Source organism: Macaca thibetana, chromosome 6 (genome assembly GCF_024542745.1).
Source record: "Macaca thibetana thibetana isolate TM-01 chromosome 6, ASM2454274v1, whole genome shotgun sequence".
In the NCBI taxonomy this organism is placed as follows: domain Eukaryota; kingdom Metazoa; phylum Chordata; class Mammalia; order Primates; family Cercopithecidae; genus Macaca; species Macaca thibetana.
In genome coordinates this window covers 159,532,499-159,558,752 of record NC_065583.1, presented here as the reverse complement: position 1 = coordinate 159,558,752, position 26,254 = coordinate 159,532,499, and the positions used below count along the sequence as shown (strand labels likewise).

The 26,254-nt window shown below is 45.4% G+C and overlaps 2 protein-coding genes and 1 non-coding gene across 33 annotated transcripts in view; 1 reads left to right on the top strand and 2 right to left on the bottom strand.

The window, feature by feature from the left end:
• MYO10 (myosin X) overlaps positions 1-16,449 on the bottom strand; it is a 275,069-nt gene extending 258,620 nt beyond the window's left edge. The window contains exon 1 of the mRNA XM_050794761.1: positions 16,358-16,449. Coding sequence (XP_050650718.1) covers positions 16,358-16,378 — 21 coding nt within the window. The 5' untranslated portion in view covers positions 16,379-16,449. The remainder of the gene's footprint in view (positions 1-16,357) is intronic.
• BASP1 (brain abundant membrane attached signal protein 1) overlaps positions 1-26,254 on the top strand; it is a 1,209,505-nt gene that overhangs the window by 858,451 nt on the left and 324,800 nt on the right. Inside the window, exon 1 of one of the 31 annotated variants that reach the window (XM_050794735.1) lies at positions 16,222-16,225. The exons of the other annotated variants lie outside the window; for them this stretch is intronic. The gene's annotated coding sequence lies outside the window, so the exon portion shown is untranslated. Of the gene's footprint in view, positions 1-16,221; positions 16,226-26,254 lie in introns of those variants that run through there. 31 annotated transcript variants of the gene reach the window in all.
• LOC126957675 (U6 spliceosomal RNA) lies at positions 23,839-23,945 on the bottom strand. Its single transcript, XR_007726862.1, has one exon. It is a non-coding gene; the product is annotated as a U6 spliceosomal RNA (small nuclear RNA).

Sequence of the window (26,254 nt, the reverse complement as noted above, 5' to 3'; positions counted from 1 at the left end):
ACAAAAAACAAAACAAAAAAATCTACCAGAACAACTGCCTTCCCCTCCAAATGAGTTCATGGAGCTAGAGCTCTTTGGCCGGAATCCTGGCTCTATCACTTCCCAGCTGTGTGAACTTGAGCAGACCACCTCCCTTCTCTAAGACTCTGTGTTCTCCTACATAAAATAAAGATGTAATCAACACAATCACTTAAGGACTAAGCAGATTAAATGAATTAATAGATGTAAAAAGCTCAGCACAGTCCTAGCCCATGGTTAAGTGTCCAATAAACTTTCACACGTTAAATAACGGAATAAATATACACGCAGGCCGGGCGGGGTGGCTCACGCCTGTAATCCCAGCACTCTGGGAGGCCAAGGCAGGTGGATCACCTGAGGTCAGGAGTTTGAGACCAGCCTGGCCAACACGCAGAAACCCTATTTCTACTAAAAACACAAAAATTAGGCCGGGTATGGTGGCTCACATCTGTAATCCCAGCACTTTGGGTGGCCAAGGCGGGCGGATCATGAGGTAAAGAGATCAAGACCATCCTGGCCAACATGGTGAAACTCCGTCTCTACTAAAAATACAAAAATTATCTGGGCATGGTGACACATGCCTGTAGTCCCAGCTACTTGGGAGGCTGAGGCAAGAGAATCATTTGAACTCGGGAGGTGGAGACTGCAGTTAGCTGAGATTGTGCCACTGCACTCCAGCCTGGCGACTCGGTCTCAAAAAAAAAAAAAAAAAAAAAAAAAATTTAGCATGGTGGCACACGCCAGTAAACCCAGCTACTTGGGCGTCTGAGGCAGGAGAATTGCTTTAACCCAGGAGGCAGAGGCTGCAGTGACCCAACATTGCACCACTGCACTCCAGCCTGAGCAACAGAGCGTGACTCCATCTCAAAAAATAAATAAAAAAAATAAATAAAACTGTTCCTGAACAATGCAATACTACTTAATAATAAAAAGGAACAAAACTGACATGTGTATCAACATGAATGGGCAGCAAAGGCACTGAGTGAAAAGTCCATCTCAAAAGAATATGTACTGATCGATTCCATTTATACAATACTCTCAAATAACAAAACTATAGAGAAAACAGATGTAGGTGTTAGGGCTTAGAGGGAGGGAGGCTGGGGTGCTACCAAAGGCGAGCCTAAGGGTCTGTCATGGAACAGTTCTGTATTGTGACTGCGGTGGTTATACAAGTCCATACATGTGTTAACACTGTTCAGAATCACACACACAAAAAATGCATGCATGCCAAACTGGTGAAACACGAATAAGGCCTGTAGACTGCAGGAATGTCAACTTCCTGATTTTGACACTGTATTTTGTTACGTAAGATGTCACTACCAGGGATGTGGCAGGTACACAGAAACGGCTTCTCTGTACTATTTGGGTGACTTCTGGGTCTAGACTTTTTAAAAAAACGTATACCAGAATAGGCCAGGTGCGGTGGCTCACGCCTGTAATCCCAGCACTTTGGGAGGCTGAGGTGGGCCAATCACTTGAGGTCAGGAATTCAAGACTAGCCTGGCCAACATGGTGAAACCCCCTCTCTACTAAAATACAAAAATTAGCCAGGCATGGTGGCATGCGCCTGTAATCCCAGCTACTCGGCAGGCCGAGGTAGGAGAATCGCTTGAACCTGAGAGGTGGAAGTTGCAGTGGGCCAAGATCGCACCACCGCACTCCAGCCTAGGTGACAGGGCAAGACTCCATCTCAAAAAATAACATAAGATGAAATTAAAATAAAATAAAATAAAATAAATAAAATAAGATAAAATAAAATAAAATAAAATAAGTATATACCAGAATAACTATACAAGATATATGTGGGAGAAGGCAGCAGATGTAATTTACCTTGACATAACTTGACATGTCCTCAAAGCTTTACGAGATAATACGACCTTCTTTTTCCTAGTGGAGAACAACTGTCAGTTTAATTACTCAGTATAATAAATATTTCTCTAACACTCTAGGGAAAGGACCTAAAAAAGCACTTAGGGGGTGAGGGGTCCGAGAACGAGGACCAATGAAAGCCTTAGGGCAGTGGTTCCAGCTGGCCGGGAATATTCTAACTACGCTGAACAACTGAACACATGACTCAAGACAGTAAATAATGATTGTAAATGCGTAAACCTTATGGGGAGAGTCTGGATCCCAAAGAATAAAATTTCAACACTGATAAATGTGTGGTCTCCCACACATTTCCTACTGTGAAAGGCTATTAGGAAACAGTAGATCTGCTGGAATTCAGGGTCTGAAAAAAGAAAAGAGAAAAGAAAAAAAAAGGAAACAGTGGAGATGAGGAAGATCGAAAAAATACTAACAAATTTAATCTGTGGCCCTAAGAGTATAGACATGATATAGTTGTCCTCAACTTAGAGCAATTTTGCCTCCTAGTGATGTCTGAAGACAGTTGGTTGTCACAACCAGGAGGTGAGGGTATGTTCCTGATTCAAGACCAGGGATGTTGCTCAGAATCCTACCATAGGCAGGACAGCCACCACCACCCCCCCCACCACCACCACAACAAAGACTGATCTGGCCAAAAACGTCAAGGGGGCGGGGCACAGTGGCTCCCGCCTGTAATCCTAGCATTTTGGGAGGCTGAGGCAGGTGGATCACCTGAGGTCAGGAGTTCGAGACCACCCTGGCCAACATGGTGAAACCCTGTCTCTACTAAAAATACAAAAATTAGCCAGGCATGGTGGTGCGTGACTGTAATCCCAGCTACTCCAGAGGCTGAGGCAGGCGAATCACTGGAACCCAGGAGGCGGAGGCTGCAGTGAACCAAGATCCCACCACTGCACTCCAGCCTGGGTGAGAGAGCAAGACTCCGTCTAAAAAAAAAATAAAAATAAATAAAAATAAAAAATCAAGGGTGCCAGGGATCAGAAGATCTGAACAAAAGGGCACATGTGCCCACATCTGAGAATCCGAGGGGGAAAACTCCCAGAGGACTGCACACCTTAGCCCTTAGCTCCAAGCCACCTGCAATAATCAGATAATCAGATATTAAGAGAATCCAGCTTGTGACAGCAAAGTTTCAGAGAGAGAAAACAACAACAGTAACAAATTTGGGGAGATAAAAGTAAGATCCAAATAGATGCGCAGCTCTCTAGAAAATGAAGTGCAAGGGAAAGCTGAAACAGCTCAATATGTTGCTGGTCTAAAAGGAGTGTGTGAAGGGCCACGCGTTCAGCAGCCTCTAGGGTCAGGAGAGGAGAGTGTGAGCTGCAGCAGGCATCAGAGGAGGCAAGGCTAGCCAGCAAGTCCATGGTCACTGTCTTCAGGATCCTGGGCCAAGGCAAAGTGTTCACGTATCTGCTCTAGGGTTGCAGTTTTGTTTCTGAGAATGGTTAGCTCAGCCATCTGGACGGGTGAGTTTTACAAAGTTGTGCTAAGCCATGTGTGACGGCCTACACTTGTAATCCCAGCACTCTGGGAGGCTGAGGAGGGAGGACAGCTTGGGCCCAGGAGTTCAAGACCAGCCTGGGCAACACAGTGAGACCTTATCTCTACAAAAAATTTGAAAATTAGCTGGGCAAGGTGGCACATGCCTGTGGTCCCAGCTACTGAGGAGGCTGAGGCAAGAGGATCCCTTGAGCCTGGGAGGTCGAGGCTGCAGTGATCTGTGATAGTGCCACTGCACTCCAGCTTCAGAGATAGAGCAAAACTCTGGATCAAAAAAGAAAGAAAAGGAAAAAGAAAAGAGGGGAGGGGAGGAGAGGGGAGAGGAGGGTGAACTTGTGTTTTTTTCTGCAATAGTAACTTGCCCAGTTTCAACAAGAGTTCTCGTTTCTTCAGCCTTCAACTGCTAAATCTCCCTGGGTCACATCATGAGAAGAACAAAATATGGGTAGAAATAAACAGAAGTAAACCTGTATTAAATGACAATGGTATATACATTGTCATAGATGCACTGTATTTTCACCTGGCACTAAACTCTTATTTCAAAGTCCAGAAAGATTTCCCAGGTTAATAAATAAAAAGCCTTAAACACACCCATACCTACACCCACCCACACACCCACCCACACACACACACACACACTCCCTAACATCCTGGCCACCTAACGTGTGAACCACCATGACATAATAACTGTTGCCATCTAGGGTTAACTCACAAGGATACTACAATGCGAAGAAATAAAAATCAGAAAAATTGGCAGTGGCTCACGCCTGTAATCCCAGCAGTCTGGGAGGCCGAGGCGGGCGGATCACGAGGTCAGGAGATCGAGACCATCCTGGCTAACACAGTGAAACCCCGTCTCTACTAAAAAATACAAAAAATTAGCCGGGCGCGGTGGCAGGCACCTGTAGTCCCAGCTAACTGGGAGGCTGAGGCAGGAGAATAGCGTGAACCCGGGAGGCGGAGCTTGCAGTGAGCCAAGATGGCACCACTGCACTCCAGCCTGGGCGACAGAGCGAGATTCTGTCTCAAAAAAAAAAAAAAAAAAAAAAAAAAAATCAGAAAAATTGGCCAAGTGCGATGGCTCGCACTTATAATCCTAGCACTTTAGGAGGCCAAAGGGGAAGAATCCCTTGAGCTCAGGAGTTTGAGACCAGCCTAAGCAAAACAGGGAGACCTCATCTCTACAAAAAATGTAATAATTAGCCAGGCGATGTGGCACAGGCCTGTGGTCCCTGCTACTCAGGAGGCTGAGGTGGAAGGATCGCTGGAGCCAAAGAGATCAAGGCTGCAGGGAACCATGACTGCACCACCGCACTCCAGCCTAGATGACAGAGTGAGATGCCATCTCAAAAAAAAAATAAAATAAAGTAAAAATCCATACAAATAATTCCCCAAATGAGTGTCCACTGGCTCCCCAGACAATGCACAGCCTAGTCCCTTGAGTGTGCTTTGGCCTTAAATGAACATCAACAACCACACTGGGGGGTGGGGTGGAGCATGCGAATCAACAGCCTTGTTTGCAATTAACAGAAAACACGGCCTTCTTCTGGTTCACAGAAGACCTAAAAATGGAAACGAAAATCTAGTATCATGAGCTAACTTCCTCCGCTAATCAATGTATTTCCTTAAGCTTCTGGTAAGGAGTTACAAAATCCCTGGGGTCATAAATACGTCATGACAGGGTATCTCAGCCGTGCCGCTGCCAGCTGCACTGACACCTCTCATGAAACTTCCACTGCCAAATAATCCAAATAAAAACCTGCAAACTTTGTGATCCAACATTTCCACTCCCGGGAAATTTTACTCCTCGGGAAATAATCAAATAAACATGCAACGACTTAGGTACAAAAGCGTTCATGTGCTATTTTCCAGAAACAACTCAAAATATTCATATAATTGATGATATATCCACAGGACGAATGGGCAGACTACTCTTGAACCCGGATACCCCCGCACATCAAAATGGCAAAAAAAAAAAAAAGGAAACATGAAGACACTCCTCAAATAAAGTACAAATCATGGTCATACTTGGAAAGTGATATTAATTTTGAATTTCTATTGGCGGGAGTTATTTAGTATCAACTATCACTTGCTATTAATAATACTAGCAAAAGTTTCTCAAAACCCAAACAGAAATAATTTGGCCATTTAGCTTAACAAATGTTTTGAATAATTTTAGAGAAAACTTTTCCTCAATCAGAGAGGACCTGGATGTGAAACATGCAATAAAAGTTAATAATTCAAGAAAATATTTAAACATCAGAATAAAACATCTGCATGACTGAGAAGGAAAAGATTCACATAGACCTAATTCCGAAACATTTCATATAGACCATTTTCTGGCCAATATGCATTACGATATATTCTCTGAAAACACATTTTTTTTTTTTTTTTTTTTTTTTTTTTTTTTTTTTTTGAGATGGAGTCTTACTCTGTTGCCTGGGTTGCCAGGCAACAGAGTAAGTAAGAGTAAGTAGTGCAACCCCTGCTCACTGTAACCTCTGCCTCCTGGGTTCAAGTGATTCTCCTGCCTCAGCCTTCCCAAGTAGCTGGGATTACAGGTGCATGCTACCACATCTGGCTAATTTTTCTATTTTTAGTAGAGATGAGGTTTCACCTTGTTGGCCAGACTGGTCTCGAACTCCTGACCACAAGTGATCCACTCGCCTCGGCATCCCAAAGTGCTGAGGTTACAGGCATGAGCCACCATGCCCGGCCTCAGTTTTCTTTATAACATACACAGCATTGAAAAGTTATAAAGAACTTCAGAAATACCTGATTTAAGAAATGGTAATAAATCACAGTATCAATAATAATGATTTATACATAATCCTTGGTTATCTCTTATCCAGAAGGCTTGGTGCCAAAAGTGTTTCAGAATTTGGAATATTTGCAATATACCAGTTCAGCATCCCTAATCCAAAAATTGAAACTCCAAAATTCTCCAAAGAGCATTTTCTTTGAGTGTCATTTCGGCACTCAATAGAGTGGCTATGGTGAATATTAATTGATTGTACATTTCGAAATACCTAGAAGAGGATAATTTGAATATCCCTAGCATAAAGATAACAATTTAAGGTAATGCATATCCCAATGACCTTGATGTGATTATATGAATTATCAAATGATCACATGTACCTGGAAAATATATAAATCTAATATGTATCAATTAACAATAAGTTTTTTTTTAAAGTTTCCAATTTGGGAGCATTTCAAATATTGGATTTTCAGATTATGGATTTTCAATCTGGATAATGAAATTAAAATACTTTGTAGTACTTCTTAAAATCAATAATCTATCATATGCAATCTCATTCTTTTTTTAATCTAAATATTGCTGTATGAATTTCGTTGATAAGGTCAGTAACTACTGTTCTGCCTCAGCAAAGCAGGCCATCTCTAGACTTAGATTAAGAAAAGAACAATCTGGCCAGGTGGGGTGGCTCACACCCGTAATCCCAGAACTTCGGGAGGCCAAGGCTAGTGGATCAATTGAGGTCACAAGCTTGAGATCAGCCTGGCCAACATGATGAAACCCCGTCTCTACTGAAAATACAAAAATGAGCCAGGCATGGTGGCATACACTTGTAATCCCAGCTACTTGGGAGGCTGAGGCAGGAGGATTGCTTGAACTCAGGAGGTGGAGGTTGCAGTGAGCCAAGATTGCGCCACTACACTCCAGCCTGGGCGAAACAGCAAGACTCTGTCCCTGCAAAAAAAAAAGAATAATCTAAGAACGACAAAGAAAGGTTCTCCACCATAGTATTACTGTCCGTAAAACAAACTATTGTGAAAATCTTGACTATAACCACATAACTAGTGAGTTCGCTAAAATATGGACAAGAAAAATAGATTTATGAAAATATACTATGGCGTATACGTCTTTATTACTCATGAAACATCCACAGCACACCCAGACACAGGCAACTGTAATTAAATTCACTCATGTTTGATATTTTGCTATCAGCAATAAAATCCATAGCTAGAAACGTGTTTGTTGATTCTGTCCTAATGACAGATGTATTTGTCCAGGCAGAGTAGAAGTCATTTTATTTACCAGTTTGTAAGCATGATTTATAACTTTTAAATGTTTAGATATGTGATATGGGGCCTGAATTTGTACTCTTGCCTCTGCCCCACAAATGATATTTAAAGCTCTTCTCAATCAACTCTTCAGTGAAAAACGTTACAGGTGTGTTTTATCAGAAACATACATATATGAAGGCATAGAAAAAAAGTCTCAGCCGGGCGCGGTGGCTCAAGCCTGTAATCCCAGCACTTTGGGAGGCCAAGACGGGCGGATCACGAGGTCAGGAGATCGAGACCATCCTGGCTAACACGGTGAAACCCCGTCTCTACTAAAAAATACAAAAAATCTAGCCGGGCAAGGTGGTGGGCGCCTATAGTCCCAGCTACTGGGGAGGCTGAGGCAGGAGAATGGCGGGAACCCGGGAGGCGGAGCTTGCAGTGAGCTGAGATCCGGCCACTGCACTCCAGCCCAGGCGACAGAGCAAGACTCTGTCTCAAAAAAAAAAAAAAAAAAAAAAAAAAAAAAAGTCTCAATGCGTCTACCACAAAACATGAAGAGCCACACCATGGGAGCTTCTTTGTGTCTTCTGCTTCCTCCCGGGTTCACGCCATTCTCTTGCCTCAGCCTCCTGAGTAGCTGGGATTACAGATGTCCGCCACCATGCCCAGCTAATTTTTTATATTTTTAGTAGAGATGGGGTTTCATCGTGTTAGCCAGCATAGTCTCGATCTCCTGACCTCGTGATCCACCTGCTTAGGCCTCCCAAAGTGCTAGGATTACAGGTGTGAGCCACTGTGCCCGGCCTGCTCGTGGTATTTTCTAAATTATCCTGAATTATCTGGGTGGGCCTTGAATGTAATCACAAGTATCCTTATATAAGAGGGAGACATAGCTGGGCATTGTGGCGGGCGCCTGTAGTCCCAGCTACTCGGGAGGCTGAGGCAGGAGAATGATGTGAACCCGGGAGACGGAGCTTGCACTGAGCCGAGATTGCGCCACTGCACTCCATCCTGGATGACAGAGTGAGACTGTGTCTCAAAAAATAAAAATAAAATAAAATAAAACAACATAAAATAAAATAAAAAATAAACACCTCTCAAATCATCTTGTTTTCTAAGAGCTTTACTTTGTTTTAATATTTTTTTATATTGTTTTTTGTTTTGTTTTTGTTTTTGTTTTTGTTTGAGACAGTCTTGCTCTGCCGCCCAGGCTGGAGTGCTGTGGCGCGATCTCGGCTCACTGAAAATCTCCGCCTCCCGGGTTCAAGAGATTCTCCTGCCTCAGCCTTCCAAGTAGTTGCGATTACAGGCCCGTGTCATCCCGCCCAGCTAATTTTTGTATTTTATTAGGGACAGGGTTTCACTACGTTGGCCAGGATGGTCTTAAACTCCTGACCTCAGGTGATCCACCTGCCTTGGCCTCCCAAAGTGCTGGGATTACAGGAATGAGCACACGGCCCTAAGTGCTTTAGCATGTAAACCTTCCTACCATCCTCATGAGGTTTGGACAACCAGTTTTAGAAACCACACTTTAAAACCACACTTTAAGGGTCGGGCATGATGGCTCACGCCTGTAATCCCAGCACTTTGGGAGGCTGAGGCGGGCAGATCACAAGGTCAGGAAATAGAGACCATCCTGGCCAACAAGGTGAAATCCCATCTCTCCTAAAAATACAAAAAGTTAGCCAGGCATGGTGGCGGACACCTGTAGTCCCAGCTGCTTGGGAGGCTAAGGCAGGAGAATCACTTGAACCTGGGAAGTGGAGGTTGCAGTGAGCTGAGATTGCGCCACTGCACTCCAGCCTGGGCAACAGAGTGAGACTCCATCTCAAAAAAACAAAAAACACACACACACACACACACACACACACACACGCACGCGTGCATTTTACAAGGAAACGGAAGTAAGTTTCCTTGTAAAAAGTGGCTTTCCTGGCCGGGCGCGGTGGCTCAAGCCTGTAATCCCAGCACTTTGGGAGGCCGAGGCGGGCGGATCACAAGGTCAGGAGATCGAGACCACAGTGAAACCCCATCTCTACTAAAAATACAAAAAATTAGCCGGGCACGGTGGCGGGCGCCTGTAGTCCTAGCTACTCAGGAGGCTGAGGCAGGAGAATTGAACCCAGGAGGCGGAGCTTGCAGTGAGCCGAGATTGCACTCCAGCCTGGGCAACAGCGTGAGACTCCGTCTCAAAAAAAAAAAAAAAAAAAAAAAGTGGCTTTCCTAAGTAAAAAGCAAACCAAATAAAAATCAGTGGCATGTTTAAAAGCTGATGAACATTTTCCTAAGGAGTTTTCAACATTTCTAGGGCATGGACGACTTGCTTTCCCAAACTCCCATGCAGTTTTCCACTTGAAAATCATTTACTAACTGCCCACTTTCAGGGCATTACATCAGAAAGCCTAGAGAACGATGATGCAGGTTTAAGGCAAAGGACATCAGTAGGACAGAAAAGCGTGGCAGTGAAGAACTCTCTGGAGCTCTGGACACAGCCTGTCTGGGTTCACATCCTGGCTATCATTTTCTAGCTGTGTGACTCTGAGTCAGTTAACCTCTCTGTGCCTCACTTTCTTCATCTATGGAGCAGGTATAATTATAGAGCCTTTCCCATAGGCTTGTTCAAGGGATTAAATGTGTTTCTAAATGTGAAGTGCCAGCAACGTGCCTGGCACATAGTAAGTACAGTCGTCCCTATGTATCTGTAGGGAATTGGTTCCAAGACCTTCCCCAGATACCACAGTCCATGGGGAAAAGTCTACATGTTCAGTACAGATGCAATATTTTTCTTTAATATTTTCCATCAGAGGTTGGTTGAATCCAGAGATGCAGAACCCACAGATACTGAGTACGAGGCTGACTGTAATCAAGAAACACCAGTCACATTTATTATTGTCTTCAAAGAACTGTAAAATGCTTCATAATCAAGGAAAAAAGTTAGAAGCATCTCGCCTTCCCGCCATAAAATAATCTGAAAATAACCATTACGCAAGGATTGAATCTCAACCATGAGGACCTTTCAATGCCAAGGAAGTGATGAAACTTACTTACAAATAAGATATTTAACCTCTCAAGGCTGTTTACTCATTTGAAAAGGGGAGAGGGTTTGTAAAGGATGTAAAGCCTCTAGCTAACAGCAGTAAATCCCTCCTAACAAGACCAAGACAGAAAGAGAGCCAGGTTCAGAGGAAGGAGAATAGAGGTCACCATGAACTAGACCTGTTAGAGATGGTTTCAACAAGAAGCCAGACAGGTGGGACATCCGATAGGCAGAGAGGCCTGCCCGCACAAAGAATATAGTGGAACTGGGTAACAGATCCTCTGGTGTAGAATCACGTGGGAGAAAAGAATAGAGAGCTACAAGATCGGAAAGCCTTGAAAACCAGACTGAGGAATGTGGACTTAATTTTATAAGCAATAGGAACATGCTTTAGACAGAATTCTGGAAATACAAAATCTGCCAGAAATGTACGGGCTGAAAAAGAGAAAACAAATAAATGCAACACGCCGCAGGAAGCTACTTCAGAACAAAAGCTCTAAGGTCGAGATTTCCCTGCACCAGGAGTACTGACATTTCATTCACCAAGGGCCACTTGTTCTTCATTTCAAAATATGGTTACTATGACCAAGGCTTTGTTATTACTCACCTACTATGTGCCAAGTGCTCTGTAAGTCTTCTCTCAAATTTGGCTGATAACCATGCAACTATTATGGCCATTTACAGACCAGAGAGCTCAAGTCCAGGATTCAGAGCACCTGGCTGAGATCCCATCGGAGGGAGCCAAGCGCTGTTGCTAAAATAGGGCACTCTGCACTCAGCCTGGGGGCAGTTAGGCAAGGGGAAATGCTTAATCCAGACTTCACCGGAGGCTCATTCTTGAACATCCCCTGCAAGCTAGTACATGAAAATGTTACCTATCAGTTACTCTAAATCCAAACTGTTGAAATTCATTAATAATAAGGTACTCCGGCTGGGCGTGGTGGCTCACGCCTGTAATGCCAGCACTTTGGGAAGCCATGGCGGACAGATCACCTGAGGTCGGGAGTTCCAGACCAGCCTGACCAACACGGAGAAACCCCATCTCTACTAAAAATACAAAATTAGCCAGGCGTGGTGGCGCATGCCTGTAACCCCAGCAATCCCAGCTACAGGGGAGGCTCAGGCAGGGAGATTCGCTTGAACCCGGGAGGCGGAGGTTGAGGTGAGCAGAGATCGCTCCATTGCACTCCAGCCTGGGCAACAAGAGCAAAATTCCGTCTCAAAACAATAATAATAATAATAGTAATAATAATGAGATACTCCATGTCCTACCAATTGCAACAGCAGGAGAGCACGTTCAAGGTTGACATCTTCGAAGGTGAGTACACTTAAAGCCAGCTAAACTGGAAAAGCAAACACTGCTCTCTCCCTCCACCACTCTGGTTAAACAGTGAAGGCCCTGCCCATGCCAGCTTGTTCCTGGTTTGTGCCTGATTTTGCAGGAACAGCTGGCCATATGATATGGACTGAGGAAGCAGTCCTACCCTGCCCACCCGGGCCAGACAGCTCACTGCTCCTGCTGCAACAACTGTCCCGCTGAAGCTGCTCCCCCTTGGCTTTGCTGTCCCCAACATGGCAGGGGCCAAAAAAAATGAGTACTTGACAATAGAAATCTTTTCCAACTACAGAGAAAAGGCAACACACTATATTTCCATTTTGAGAAAAGGGAAAGGGTCCCAGCTAATTTCCTGATTATGATTTTATAGTCATCAAAGGGGTTGCCTTCAGGAACTGGTGACACAAGAAGTCCTCAGCAGTTCCCCTTTACACATGGAGAGATGATCGAGGGTGAGGAGAGAAAGCTGCCAAAAATACCAATATCTGTATTTTTCTCTAACAAGAAAAGATGTCAGTAGATTACAAACAAACAAAAAAAAAAATACACTACCAAATGGGGAGAAAATAGGCTTGGGAACTCTACTCACTTAAAAAGCTATTTGAACAACTCCAGATAACCGACCACAACCACAGTCCCTTCCCAAGTAGAAGACGTTGGTGTTTCCACTTCACATCTTTAAAATGACGTTTGTTCTAATCCAGAGTGAACCAGACTGTAAGAAATAAGTACGTCTGGAATATTTTCCACTAACAATTTCTAACTTATCCATTAAACATTAATACCTGCTTTCTATATTTGTATTTGTATCTTACTTATGTACATTTTACATATTTATTCTGAAAATCAAAGTGTTTGATTAGTCTCACTAATAATCCTCAAATATCTTGTATTTGAACAGACACGCCCCACCTCTGTCTAACAGGGAAACAGAAAGGTCAAGTTCATTTGGTAGTTACTGGCCCCTACTATATTGCAGGCACTGAACTTGGCCCTGAGGACATGAAAACAGTGTCCACTTCAGCACATCAACATAAGTTTGCACAGTAGCCTTGCCACTTTGCTGGTTGACCCTTTTCTGTTTGCTTTTTTATTATTATTGCTTCTGGTTACAGACACATCTAAACTTAGTTTCTGGTTGAAGTAAATTTATCAACTTACTTAGAAATGCTGAAAAAACAAGCTTCCCCAAAGCATACACACAAGCCATAAAATTCTGATGAAGCCCATGAAGAAACAAACTGAGGAATGTGGCATGCTCAGTTTCTCTAATCCTGGAGAACATTTTGAAGTCAGCAGCTGTCAGCTGACAGGCACAAGCTTTGCAAGCTTCCCCCTGGCGGGCAGTAGGATCTATCTATCTTACCTATCTATCTATCTATCTATCTATCTATCTATCTATCTATCTATCCATCCATCCATCCATCCATCCATCCGGCGGGCAGTAGGATCGATCTATCTATCTATCTATCTATCTATCTATCTATCTGTCTATCTAATCAATCAATCAATCTAGCAGGCAGTAAGAGTCTATTTTGTGAGACAGGGTTTGTTACTCTGGAGTGCAGTGGCACAATCATGGCTCACTGCAGCCTGGACCTCCTAGGCTCACCTCAGCCTCCAGACTGGCTGGAACTACAGGTACGCACCACCACACCCAGCTAAGTTTTGCAGAGATGAGGTTTCACCATGTTGCCCCAGCTGGTCTTGAACTCCTGGGCTCAAGCAATTCTCCCGCCTCGGCCTCCCAAAGTGCTGGGATTACAGGCATGAGCCACCACACCTAGCCAAATCCTATTTAAAACAGGCAAGTGCAGACAAGGCTGTGCCTGCAACACAAATAGGAATTAATACCGCCAGGTAACTGCTTCACAGGTCTCAGTGGATCTCAACTGGGAGTGATTCTGCTCCCCTGTCATTCAGCAATATCTGCAGACCTTTCCGGTTGTCACAATGGGGATAGGGTTAACAATTGGTGAGTAGAGTCCAGGGATGCGTTTAACCTCCTACAACACACAGGACAGCCTCCAACAAAGAATTACTCAGCAATGGTACCAGGTTTGAGAAACCCTGGTCTAGCTAGAAATAGCAGCTGCGAATCACAGGCAGCTCCCATTTCCTTATTATTTGGCTATTCATACATACACAAAGCTAAATATACAACATCTCATTCAGTACTTTTTCCCCCAATTGTTAGCACTGGCTTTAAACTGTTGTCCAACAAGCAACAAGTCATTTACCCCTAAGCCACAATAGGAAAAGTTAAGCAGAGAACAGGATTCTACTTAGTGATAAGGAGGCCAATTTAGCTGTCCTTGGGAATATATCACTTCCACACTCACTGTTTCTATTATAACAGGACATTACAGCATTTTCTTCACTGGACAATTTAACAAAAGCATGCTGTGTTACAAGACATGAGAGACAAAAATGGGAGCTGGGATCTATGTTAGGAGTGTGTCTACAATTAATATCTCACTATTTAGCCTCTCTGACCGACCCTGCTTCCTTCTCACTCAAAGTGATTAGGTTTAAGGGTGGAAATTTCGTGGCTGATTAGAAATTAATATTGTAATACACATACATCACAAGATTGAAAGTATAACCTTAAATAAGCGAAAATTTCCCAGAAACACCAAAGTCACGAGCAGCAAAGGAAAAAGGCTCTGGATTCGTGAACGAGCTCTTCAAAGCTGGGCAAGGGACTTACTCATATCTTTGGGTTAAGATTCTGTCTACAAAATGAAGAGGAGAGAGTAGAAGATCGCTAATGGCCAACTGCAAAATGATATTGATCACAGAAATAAAATCCAACAACCAGGCGCCTTTACACTGAACTAAGGTATCCAGTGCAAGACGAAGACAGTACTTTGAAAAGTCAAAGTCTCACTGGGTAACACGAGATCAGGACGCTGTAGCGCGTTATCCTGATGTTTCCCCCACTTGCACTAGGGGGCAGAGTTCTCCCCAAGGGGAGTCACGGACCCCCGTGGTGCTCAGACAGACTGCAGGAGGACTGCGATCCCTGCAAACTGAATACAAATTTCTATATTTTCATCAGATTTTCTAAAGGACAGAGAACACAAAAACAAAAACAACAAAGTTAAGAATCATTGCCCTAGGGGCAGGGCCTCCGTTTTCTTACAGATGCAAGCAATTAAAACACCGGAACTCACTGCAGCCCGAGGGTCCTTTACCACTGGACAACGTGCAACTCTTACAGAAAGTTCTGGTGCCTTTTGACAAGCATAAAAACAAAGGTCTATGGACTAGAAAATGCTAGCGTCTCATAATTATATATATTTCACTTTCTTAAAAAAAGGAAAAATACGTATTGATGGATAATTCCTTTCTAGTCTTCCTTCCACAATGAATGTGGGTATCACATCTGAAATACCACTTTTAAAAACAAGATACGACTACTAAACAAGAATGCATTAATCACTTTGGCCAGTATGAATAGCTGTCTGAGAATAGTCAGTGAGCATGCAGAAAGCAGAATGACTTGAAATATTATATCCAATTAAATCAGATAAACCAAGTCGGCTAACACAGAGGCAAGCCCTCATCAATCTGATTTGCTGGAAGACTCCAAGGCGGTTCTGCACTCAAAAAACATGCCCTGGCTTTCAACGAAAATCACATCAGACTCTCTCAACTCAACTAAGTTTACTTTGAGCCACTTCAAACCTCAAACTTAAACAGAATTTATTAAATAAACACAACCAAGAAAGGAAAGGGAGCCAAGAAACCACAGTAACTCTCGATCCCAAAGGGGGGACACAGGGCTCTAAAGTTAAGTTTCAGTGTCCCACCCTCAACGACCCTAAAGAGGGCATCCGTTTCATCTATTAAAATAGCCATTGTTAGCCCTAAACGAATTTTCTTTACATTCGAATTCAAAATCTGCATGGACACTCCACACAAATATATGATCTTTTGATCCCAGGGTCTGGAATTGTCCCAAGCCTTAAAAGAGCACTTCTCGGCGAGCAAAGAACTTCAGTCTCCAAGGTTCGGCAGGCAAGGAAAACAGTGACTGATTAAACCCTTGCCTCTCCTTCTCACACTTCATTAAGCCGTCTCCTCTGGAAGTGTTTGAACCCCTGCACAGGAAGCCCGCACGTTTTGCAAAGGCAATACCAGACCAGACCTTTCTTGGAGATAGGCAGGTCCCCGCTGAACATTTTATTGGGCTTCCTGCACCCGGGCAGTCGAGCGGGCGGATCGCCCCGCCCGGGCCCTGGCGCGCGCCGCCTCACCTGGCGCGGGGTGTCCCGGGGCGCCCCGAGAGCCAGCCACCCACGCCAACGGAAACGCACCTTCGCTACCTCCCGGAGCAAAGTGCGAGCGCGGGACAGGACGAAACAAAACCTGCCTGGGCTTACTCATCAGAGACTCCGCGGGGGGGACGGGGGGTGTTTTCAGGAGACTCCCAGAAAGTTGTGCCCTCCCGGGCTCAGGGAAAAGTACCCAGGGCGCGCGGCGTGGTGGGCAGTCGCCTCCTTCCCTGGGCTCCGGAGGCCAGGTCGGACTGGGAGCGCACTCACCTCGGTGAAGAAGTTATCCATTGTTCCAGCACAGTCCCGGATTTACCGAGTGCCGCTCCGGCTCGCGGAAGTCAGCGCCGCCGCGGGTCCGGGGAAACCATGCGTGTCACGGCGCCACTCTTGGGAACGCGCGCCCGCGGGGCTCCCCCGCTGCCATTGCCCCGTCCCTTCTTGTCCTTCTCACCTTTTGTTCGCCCAAACCCAAGTCTCTAACTCGCCCGTCCCGACGGCAGCCTTTGTCTCTTCTTCCTCCAAGTTCCTCACTACTGGGCGCAGCGCTCGCGAGCGGAGAACAGCTGGTGGCACATTCTTCCCCCAAGCGGGGGAGGGCGGCGGGGTGCTGGCGAGCGCGGCCCCCTCCCTCTGCGCTCCGGCCGGGAACCCTCGAGGCGGGCAGGAGGACAGCGGGCCGCAAAGTGAGCCGGAGACGCGATCCCCGCGCGAGCGCTCCGGAGGTGAGCAGTCCCGCGCCGCGGCTCAGCCAGCTCTAGCCCGCGGGACTGCAGCCCGGCGACCTCGCCCCGCCCTCCCGCACCCGGCCCCGCCCTCCCGCACCCGGCCCCGCCCTCCCGCACCCGGCCCCGCCCTCCCGCACCCGGCCCCGCCCTCCCGCACCCGGCCCCGCCCTCCCGCACCCGGCCCCGCCCTCCCGCACCCGGCCCCGCCCTCCCGCACCCGGCCCCGCCCTCCGCACCCGGCCCCGCCCTTCCGCACCCGCCCCGCCCTCCCGCACCCGGCCCCGCCCTCCCGCACCCGGCCCCGCCCTCCCGCACCCGGCCCCGCCCCAGGAGCTTGGCCCTCCGCCAACCCCGCCCGCGCTTCCACACCGTCTGGCCCCGCCGGGGCGGAGCGCCCCGCCCCATTACCACCCAGGCCCCGCCCACTCTGCGCCCCAAGCAGCCGCAGGCTCTGTAGCGGACTCCGGAGGGGGCCGCGTGTTTCTCCAGGTCTCCCCATCTCGGCGTGGGCAGGGGATTTGACTCTGACCTCTGCAGAGAGAGACTAAATATCACTTAGAGGGGAGGGGGAGAAGGAACTAGGGGCTTCTTTTGTGCCTTTGATGTTTAGCAGACCCTGGAACCGGCTCAACACGGATCTCATTAATGCAGCCCGGCAGACGAGCGATCTCGGGGAAGGAAGCGCGGTCAGCGGAGCTGCCCGGGCTGCGGGGCCAGATCAAAGGGGAAGACGGAGGCTAATCAGAATTTCTGGAAGTTGCATTCCCGTGTTGAGTTTCTCTCCTGCAGTCGGGTTTGCATAAGACGTTTGCCTAACAGCGGGGAAATGCAGTTTTGAAACTGGAAGGGGACGTGGCCAATATCACCTTTAAAAATGTGACCCTTTTCCTAAACCTGAAGGAAGCAGAGATGGCAGATGGCACTGAGATGGATGAATGATCAAACCCACCTGGTACTGAGTCCCGTTTCCTCTAGGGCAGTTTTTTTAACTTTATGCTGTGCGAGGGTCACCTGGGGACCTTGTTAGAACGCAGGCTGGAACAATCTGCTTTTCTAACAGGCTTCCAGGTGCCCATCAGATGCTATCTGGTCCTGTGCTGAACGAAGGCTTGTCTGTAACAAGTAGAGAAATTAAGAGTAAACTTTTGTAGCAATGTAATAATACCACGACATCCAAGCACATGATCAGTGGACTCTTTGAACCGAGTATAAACCAGTTTGGGTGTTGTCAGACTCACGTGGTGAGTCACACCTGGCGCCACAGTGTATTGGTACCTGGCGGACTGGGAACAAAAATGGCTGGTTCTTCAGTACAAAAGAGTTGAGATGCTCTCTCCAGGGAATTTGCCAACTGCTACTCAACCTTTAAAACTCAGCTCACAAAGTCACATCTTCCAGGGGAAGGAACCCTTCCCAAAGATGCTACTCCACTCACCCCACCCAAGCTCCCCCTAAGCACTGGGCTAAATGCCCACTCTAGGATTCATTACTAAGACAGTTGGGGAACCTATATAATGTTATAAGGGTCTTTCTCTTGGTGTCCTTCTTATACACAGTTGGGAGAACAGTGGCTCCTTGCGGGAAGGACTGTGCTTTAAAATGAGTATCCCCAGGCTGTCTTACAGCATGAATGAATGAATGAATGAATGAATGAATGAATGAATGAAACATCCTTCTGTAATCCTTATGGGGAAAGTCAAGCATGTTTGTAACTTATGCCAGTCCAGTTCTTCACCGTCAATATCATTGCTCCCACCTCACTTCCCTTTAGATAGAGTCAAGGTGTAAATTAGTTAATATTGTGCAATGTTGTTCTGTTTCACAGGTTTACACGCTTCAGGCTCTGAGCCATTAAAGCTTGTGTCCAAGGTGACAAGGAAAGTGAAGATGGAGTCAGGAGAAATACCAACAATCCCAGGCACCAATCAAAGTGCTTAGTCGAATAGGTCCTGCAACCACTGGTGTTCAGATACTGGAGCAGAACAATTACAGTCATTATGGTATTAATCTGCACACAACATCTCTGCCAGAGAAATTACCAGGGAGATTGTTGAAGTGAGAGTGTGGGTGTGACTTTGTTCCCAGCATCAGCCCAGCCACTGATACGTTAGGCAACCTTGCCATGTCATTTCAGGAGTCACTTTCCATATCGGCTCGTCAGTTATAGCAAATGTAGCACACTAATGCAACATGTTAATAATAGGGACAAGTGAGGGTGAGGGGCTAGGAGTCTATGAACACTCTCTGTACTTTTTGCTCAATTTTTATGTAAGCCTAAAACTGTTTTTTTTTAAGTCTACTAATTTTTTAAAAGTGATTTTCCTGACAATTAAGAAGATATTGTTAATAATTGGCCCCCAATTTGACTCACAAAGAATCGTGAGCCAGATCCAATATGTAGAGTTTAGATTTTACTGAATCATTTTATTTCTTCAAAAAGCTTACATCATAAGTTAACAGAGTAAAAAAAGTTTTTTTTAAAAAAACTTACATCAATGTTTTATAAATGTTGACCCCTAGATCACCTTATCAGTTGCTAAAAAGAAAAAAAAAAAAACTGACTCCTAATCTCTGTGGCAAATTGATTACCTAAGAATTTGCATTTTTTATTTCTTTACCTGTGGATTATATTGAAAGAATTTGTACCCAGATAACCAGTTCAGAGTTTGCAAATCGCCACTTGAGGTTATCAGAATTCATCAGCTTTTCTGTATATCCCCATATTCTCAAAAAGGAGTAAGATAAGCTGTGGCAGCAAGACTCTTACTTGCTGAACAGCAAAATGCATGTTCTAAATAAGATATCTAACCCTCAAGTATTTGGGTTGAATCAGTTGTTAAAAAGCAGCATGTTAAATTTATAAGGGCTTTGACGGGATTGGACAGAGACTGGGAAGCGTTTTAAATCAATAGATTTCTAAGAATATCCACTCTTGTTACCATTTCTTAAAATTTAAGTGCTTCCTCTGAGAGAGTTGTGCTAACCACTGGACAAAGCAGTTTAGGCTAAAACGATTAAACCCTGCCCTCTGAGAAGTGACAGAGGCACAAGCATGGTAGTAATAGGAGGATGAGTGCGTTTCTGTGAGGCAAAGGTCCTACCTGTCTTCCAGAATGACAGAGTATGACATTTTCAAAATAAAACACCCCAAATCTCAAGTTAAATTATCTTATTTAGTGGCATACATTAATCCACAGTCAACAAAATTTTAATACTGATGGGATCATTTCCCCAGTGAAAGGGAGAGTTGCATATGTATAGTTGTGAGTTAAGTAGTAACAATCTTCTGTTTTTTTTTTTTGTTTTTTTTTTGTTTTGAGACGGAGTCTCGCTCTGTCACCCAGGCTGGAGTGCAGTGGCGCAATCTCGGCTCACTGCAAGCTCCGCCTCCCGGGTTCACGCCATTCTCCTACCTCAGCCTCCCGAGTAGCTGGGACTACAGGCGCCCACAACCGCGCCCGGCTAATTTTTTTGTATTTTTAGTAGAGACGGGGTTTCACCGTGGTCTCGATCTCCTGACCTTGTGATCCGCCCGCCTCGGCCTCCCAAAGTGCTGGGATTACAGGCGTGAGCCACCGCGCCCGGCCCAATCTTCTGTTTTTGTTCTCCACCAACAGTTTGTTTTTAGTTGAAACGGGTTGTCTAATTTCCTTTGTGAATTCAAATTGAGTTCCTTTTGTTGCTGCTGCTGCTGCCATTCCTTGTCTTGATGTGTCTTGGGGTGTAGAGTCTTTTCCATTATCTTTTTTTTTTAATTATTATTAAATACTCACCCCTTAATTGCGCCTGTTAGGATAATGGCTTAATTACTAGTTTCAGAAAGGGAAAGTTCTCAAAGTTTCTTTCACACAAATTAGAAGTTAATAACTGACAATTCTAAAGTCCTTTCATGCTTAACTAAACGGCAGTCCATGCTTTGGGCTCACCCTCTTGGATGTTTAAAACATCAAATGTTTTTGTCTTCTCGGACAAACAAAAGGGAATTTTTTTTAATGTGCTTTAAATTTTTACACAAGTGCTTCTTTTATTTCTCATAACTTAGAATTCAGAAATCCTCAAGAGAATTTTTTTCCTGCTGAAATTGAAAACAACTGTAGGTGGTTTCAACAGAACACATTTTGGGGAAAATACCTGAAATGTTTCACATTGTAATAGAATTAAGAACAGAAGAATAAACATAGAACTGAAATGGGGATAAGACACTGGAAGAACTCATTTCTGCCAGCAGTCGTATTTCTCTACAAGATGAGCTAGGGCCAGGATGTCATTCACCTCATCAGAGAGCCTGTGATGGACAGTTAATTCTAACTAAATCCCCATCACTTCAAACTACAGCAAGAATGCCTCCTACAGGTGATATCCTACAAAAATCATGGAGTGTTAGTTTCACAAATTAATCAGTTTTCATGTTTGGGGCTGGTCCTGTTGCGTATAATAAAGATAAAAGTGGCCGGGCGCGGTGGCTCAAGCCTGTAATCCCAGCACTTTGGGAGGCCGAGATGGGCGGATCACGAGGTCAGGAGATCGAAACCATCCTGGCTGACACGGTGAAACCCCGTCTCTACTAAGAAATACAAAAAATAGCCGGGCGAGGTGGCAGCGCCTGTAGTCCCAGCTACTCGGGAGGCTGAGGCCGGAGAATGGCGTGAACCCGGGAGGCGGAGCTTGCAGTGAGCTGAGATCCGGCCACTGCACTCCAGCCTGGGCTACAGAGCGAGATTCCGTCTCAAAAAAAAAAAAAAAAAAAAAAAAAAGATAAAAGTGGCCGGGCGCGGTGGCTCAAGCCTGTAATCCCAGCACTTTGGGAGGCCGAGACGGGCGGATCACGAGGTCAGGAGATCGAGACCATCCTGGCTAACACGGTGAAACCCCGTCTCTACTAAAAAATACAAAAAAAAAACTAGCCGGGCGCGGTGGCGGGCGCCTGTAGTCCCAACTACTCGGGAGGCTGAGGCAGGAGAATGGCGTGAACCCGGGAGGCGGAGCTTGCAGTGAGCTGAGATCCGGCCACTGCACTCCAGCCTGGGCGGCAGAGCGAGACTCCGTCTCAAAAAAAAAAAAAAAAATTTTGCACAAACAAAAATGAAGCTGATAAAACCTTCCATTTGTACAAAAATCCTGTTAGTCCCAGCTACTTGGGAGGATCACTTGAGCCTGGGAGTGGGAGGTTGCAGTAAGTGGAGATACCACCACTGCATTCTAGCCTGGGCCACAGAGCCAGAACCTGTCTCAAAAAAAAAAAAAAAAAAGAAGGAAAAAGAAAAGAAGAAGAACAAGAAGAAGAAATCCCAACTACATTTCCAACCCTTTGTTGAATCTTTAAAAACCTAATCAGCTTCTATGAAAAAAAAAAAAAAAAAAAAATAAAAGAGCATCAGTTTCAGTGGCTCAGTCATGGCAGAGGTACAAAAATCCCTGAAACCCTGAAAAGCTCCCTATTGATTAAGCCCACTTGGAGCTGTGTTTGACATCTCGCTTTCTCTCTGGATGTTTTTGTGCTTTTATGACCCTCTCTCTTCCATTACTCCAGGGTGGTTCAGAGACTGACTGTAAAGTTTATCATCTCTCTACCATTATTGTTAATCGCAACATGTTTGCCACTTCCAAACCTTGTGTCCTCCCTTATTCCTCTTGCTTGCATCTTCAGCCTTTCCCGCTCAGTATCCAAGCCAATAAACACGATTGTGTCGGCTCTGTTTGAAAACAGCTGCTCGTTAACCCAATTGCTCTCTGAACTACTGGACCATCTCTCTTCAAATGCCCAACTTTTCGCTGCTGTACTTCGTCCTCCAAGCAATCAACCCTTAAACCCCTCATGATCTGATTTTTGTCCCCCACCCTACTCTCTTGAAAGTCACTGTAACCTCAGATCATCAAATTCAACAGCCTGTTCTCCAATTTCACTCTCCTTGCCATCCCCTCTTTAAAAATTCTCTAACTTCTTAGCTTCAGGGCAAGCTTCATAGGTGTGCAACCCATATAGTTAACTGCACAGAGCCCTAAGCTCCTCAGGCATGGTTTAATATTCTGTTGTTCCTATCTTCAAATTATTTTATGTATTTATTTACTTATTTTTTTGTTAGGCATCAGATGACAGCAAATACAACTTTTTCTTAATAGGATGAATGAAGAACTAGTATTTGATAGCACAACAGGGTGACTATAGCAACAATAATTTATTGCATATTTTTAAATAACTGAAAGGGTGGAATTATAATGTCCATAACACAAAGAAAAGATAAATCCTTGAGGCGATGAATACCCTGATCACAATTACAAATAATGCAATTATTACATATTGTATGCCTGAATCCACACATTACATGTACCCCCTAAATATATGCATTATGTACTGATAATAATTAAAAATGAAAATAATTGCCAGGCGTGGTGGCTCATGCCTATAATCCCAGCACTTTGGGAGGCCGAGGCGGGCGGATCACAAGGTAGGAAAATCGAGACCATCCTGACTAACACAATTAAACCCCATCTCTACTAAAAACACAAAAAATTAGCTGGGTGCCTGTAGTCCCAGCTACTTGAGACGCTGAGGCAGGAGAATGGCGTGAACCCTGGAGGCAGAGCTTGCAGTGAGCCGAGTTTACACCACTGCACTCCAGCCTGGGTGACACAGCGAGACTCAGTCTCGAAAATAAATAAATACATACATACATACATACATACATTATTTTATTTTATTTTCTTGAGACCAAGTTTCACTCCTGTCACCCAAGCTGGAGTGCAATGGCGTGATCTCCACTCACTGCAGCCTCTGCCTCCTGGGTTCAAGTGATTCTCCTGCCTCAGACTTCTGAGTAGCTGGAACTACAGGCGCCTGCCACCACGCCCAGTTAATTATTTGTATTTTTAGTAGAGACAGGGTTTCACCATGTTAGCCAGGCTGATCTCAAATTCCTGACCTCGGGTGATCCACCTGCCTCGGCCTCCCAAAGTGCTGGGATTACACGCATGAGCCACCGTGACTGGCCTGAAAAGTTTTCAATATGTATATTTACATTATTTAAAAATATAAAACACTTCATGAAATTATGTGTCATCCTTGAGCAGGGGCCATGCTCATCTTCTCTGTCTTGCTTTAATTTTAGTATATATGCTGCCGAAGTGAGCACAAAAGAATTTTTATTTTAGAGACAGAGGGTACAGTGGCACAATCATAGCTGACTGCAACCTTGAACTCCTGGCCTCAAGAGATCCTCCCACCTTGGCCTCCCAAAACACTGGGATTACAGGTGTGGAGCCACTGCAATGGCCATTAATTTTTTTTTTTTTTTTTTTTTATATGAGACTGAGTCTCACTCTGTCACCCAGGCAGGAATGCAGTGGCATGATCTCCGCTTACTGCAACCACCTCCACCCCCTGGGTTCAAGCGATTCTTATGCCTCAGCCTCCCAAGTAGCTAGGATTACAGGCACGTGCCACTATGCCCATCTAATTTCTGTATTTTTACTAGAGATGAGGTTTTACCATGTTGGCCGGGCTGCTCTCGAACTCCTGATCTAAAGCAATCTGCCCATCTCGGCCTCCCAAAGTGCTGAGATGACAGATGTGAGCCACCGCACCAGGCCAAGGCTACAGTATGTTAAGAAGAGCTAGCATTACGCCAGGCACTGCTCTGCATGCTTCTCTTGCATTACATTCTTTTTATTTTCTTTTGTGAGATGGAGTCTCACTCTGTCACCCAGGCTGGAGTGCAGTGACGTGATCTCAGCTCACTGCAAGCCCCACCTCCCGGGTTCATGCTATTCTCCTGCCTCAGCCTCCTGAGTAGCTGGGACTACAGGCACACACCACTACACCTGGCTAATTTTTTTGTATTCTTAGTAGAGACGGGGTTTCACCATGTTAGCCAGGATGGTCTCGATCTCCTGACCTTGTGATCCACCCACCTCGGCCTCCCAAAGTGGTGGGATTACAGGTGTGAGCCACCGCGCCTGGCCTGTATCATATTCTTTCAAGTTCATGTCAGCCCAGTGAGGGAGGTTTCATTCTACCCATTTTATACATGGGGAAACCTCCACTCACAGAATTCAAGTTCATTTTCCAAGATCCCACTGTTGACCTATGGCCTATAGCTCCATGAGGTTTCTCAAGCTACCCTCTTTCTTCTGCCCCGTCTTGCCTGGAAAGGACATAAACTTCAGTGTAACACAGAACTAGGTTCAAAATCAGACTTCCCAGCTCTGCAACTCAGTCCTTGGCACTTTGTTTACTGTAAAGCTGGGAAATTACCTCCACCTATTTCTCAGCATCTTGAGGATTAGATCAGACAGGTAAAACTCTTCAAGGCAGTGCCTGCCACATAGTGGATGCACAAAAATATCAGTTCCCAGACAGAAGCAGTGGCTCATGCCTGTAATCCCAGCACTTTGGGAAGCTGAAGTGGGCAGATTGCTTGAGTCCAGGAGTTCAGCACCAGCCTGGGCAACAAAGCAAGACCCTGTCTCTACCGAAAAAATAAAAATAAAAATAAAAATTAGTGAAGAGGCAGAGATGTAAGAATTGCTTGAGCCCAGGAGTTTTAGGCTGCAGTAAGTTATGATCGCGCCACTGCACTCTAGCCTGGGTGACAGAGCAAGACCTAATCTCAAAAAAGAAAAAAAAGAAAAAAGAAAAAAAGAAAAACTATTTGCTCTTTGTTAGGACAATGACTAGGACAAGTTTCACTGGGTCCAAGGTTTGCGTTCTGCCTGCTGGGGGCAGGGTGCATTGAGGCAGCCCGCCTGCCGGGGGAAGCAGGTGAATTTGTGTCTTTGTAGCTGGGACCACTCTCACCTGGGCTGGAAACCTTTCCCCGCCACAGCTTTCTCTTTTTGACCCTGTCCACTTACCTTGGTTGGAAACAACTCCACGCCTCTTCAACCCTTAAGCCATAGAGTTCTGCTGAGACTCATTCTGCCTCCACCCTCCCATTCCAAGCTCCCTGGTTCCAGACACTGCCCCAGAACAAACAGAGAAATGTGAACAGAAAGCAAAGCCCAGCAAACCATAAAACTACCTCTGGTCTTGGTGCTGGCATTTGAATAAGTGCAGAGAATGATGTAAATGGGAAAAGTCCTGATGAGTTTTGCAGGAATCTTAAAATATTAAGAATGTAATAGGCCGGGCGTGGTGGCTCAAGCCTGTAATCCCAGCACTTTGGGAGGCCGAGGCGGGCGGATCACAAGGTCAGGAGATCGAGACCATCCTGGCTAACACGGTGAAACCCCGTCTCTACTAAAAAATACAAAAAACTAGCCAGGCGACGTGGCGGGCACCTGTAGTCCCAGCTACTCAGGAGGCTGAGGCAGGAGAATGACGTAAACCCGGGAGGCGGAGCTTGCAGTGAGCCGAGATCCGGCCACTGCACTTCAGCCTGGGCGACAGAGCAAGACTCCGTCTCAAAAAAAAAAAAAAAAAAGTAATAAATTTTATGTCACC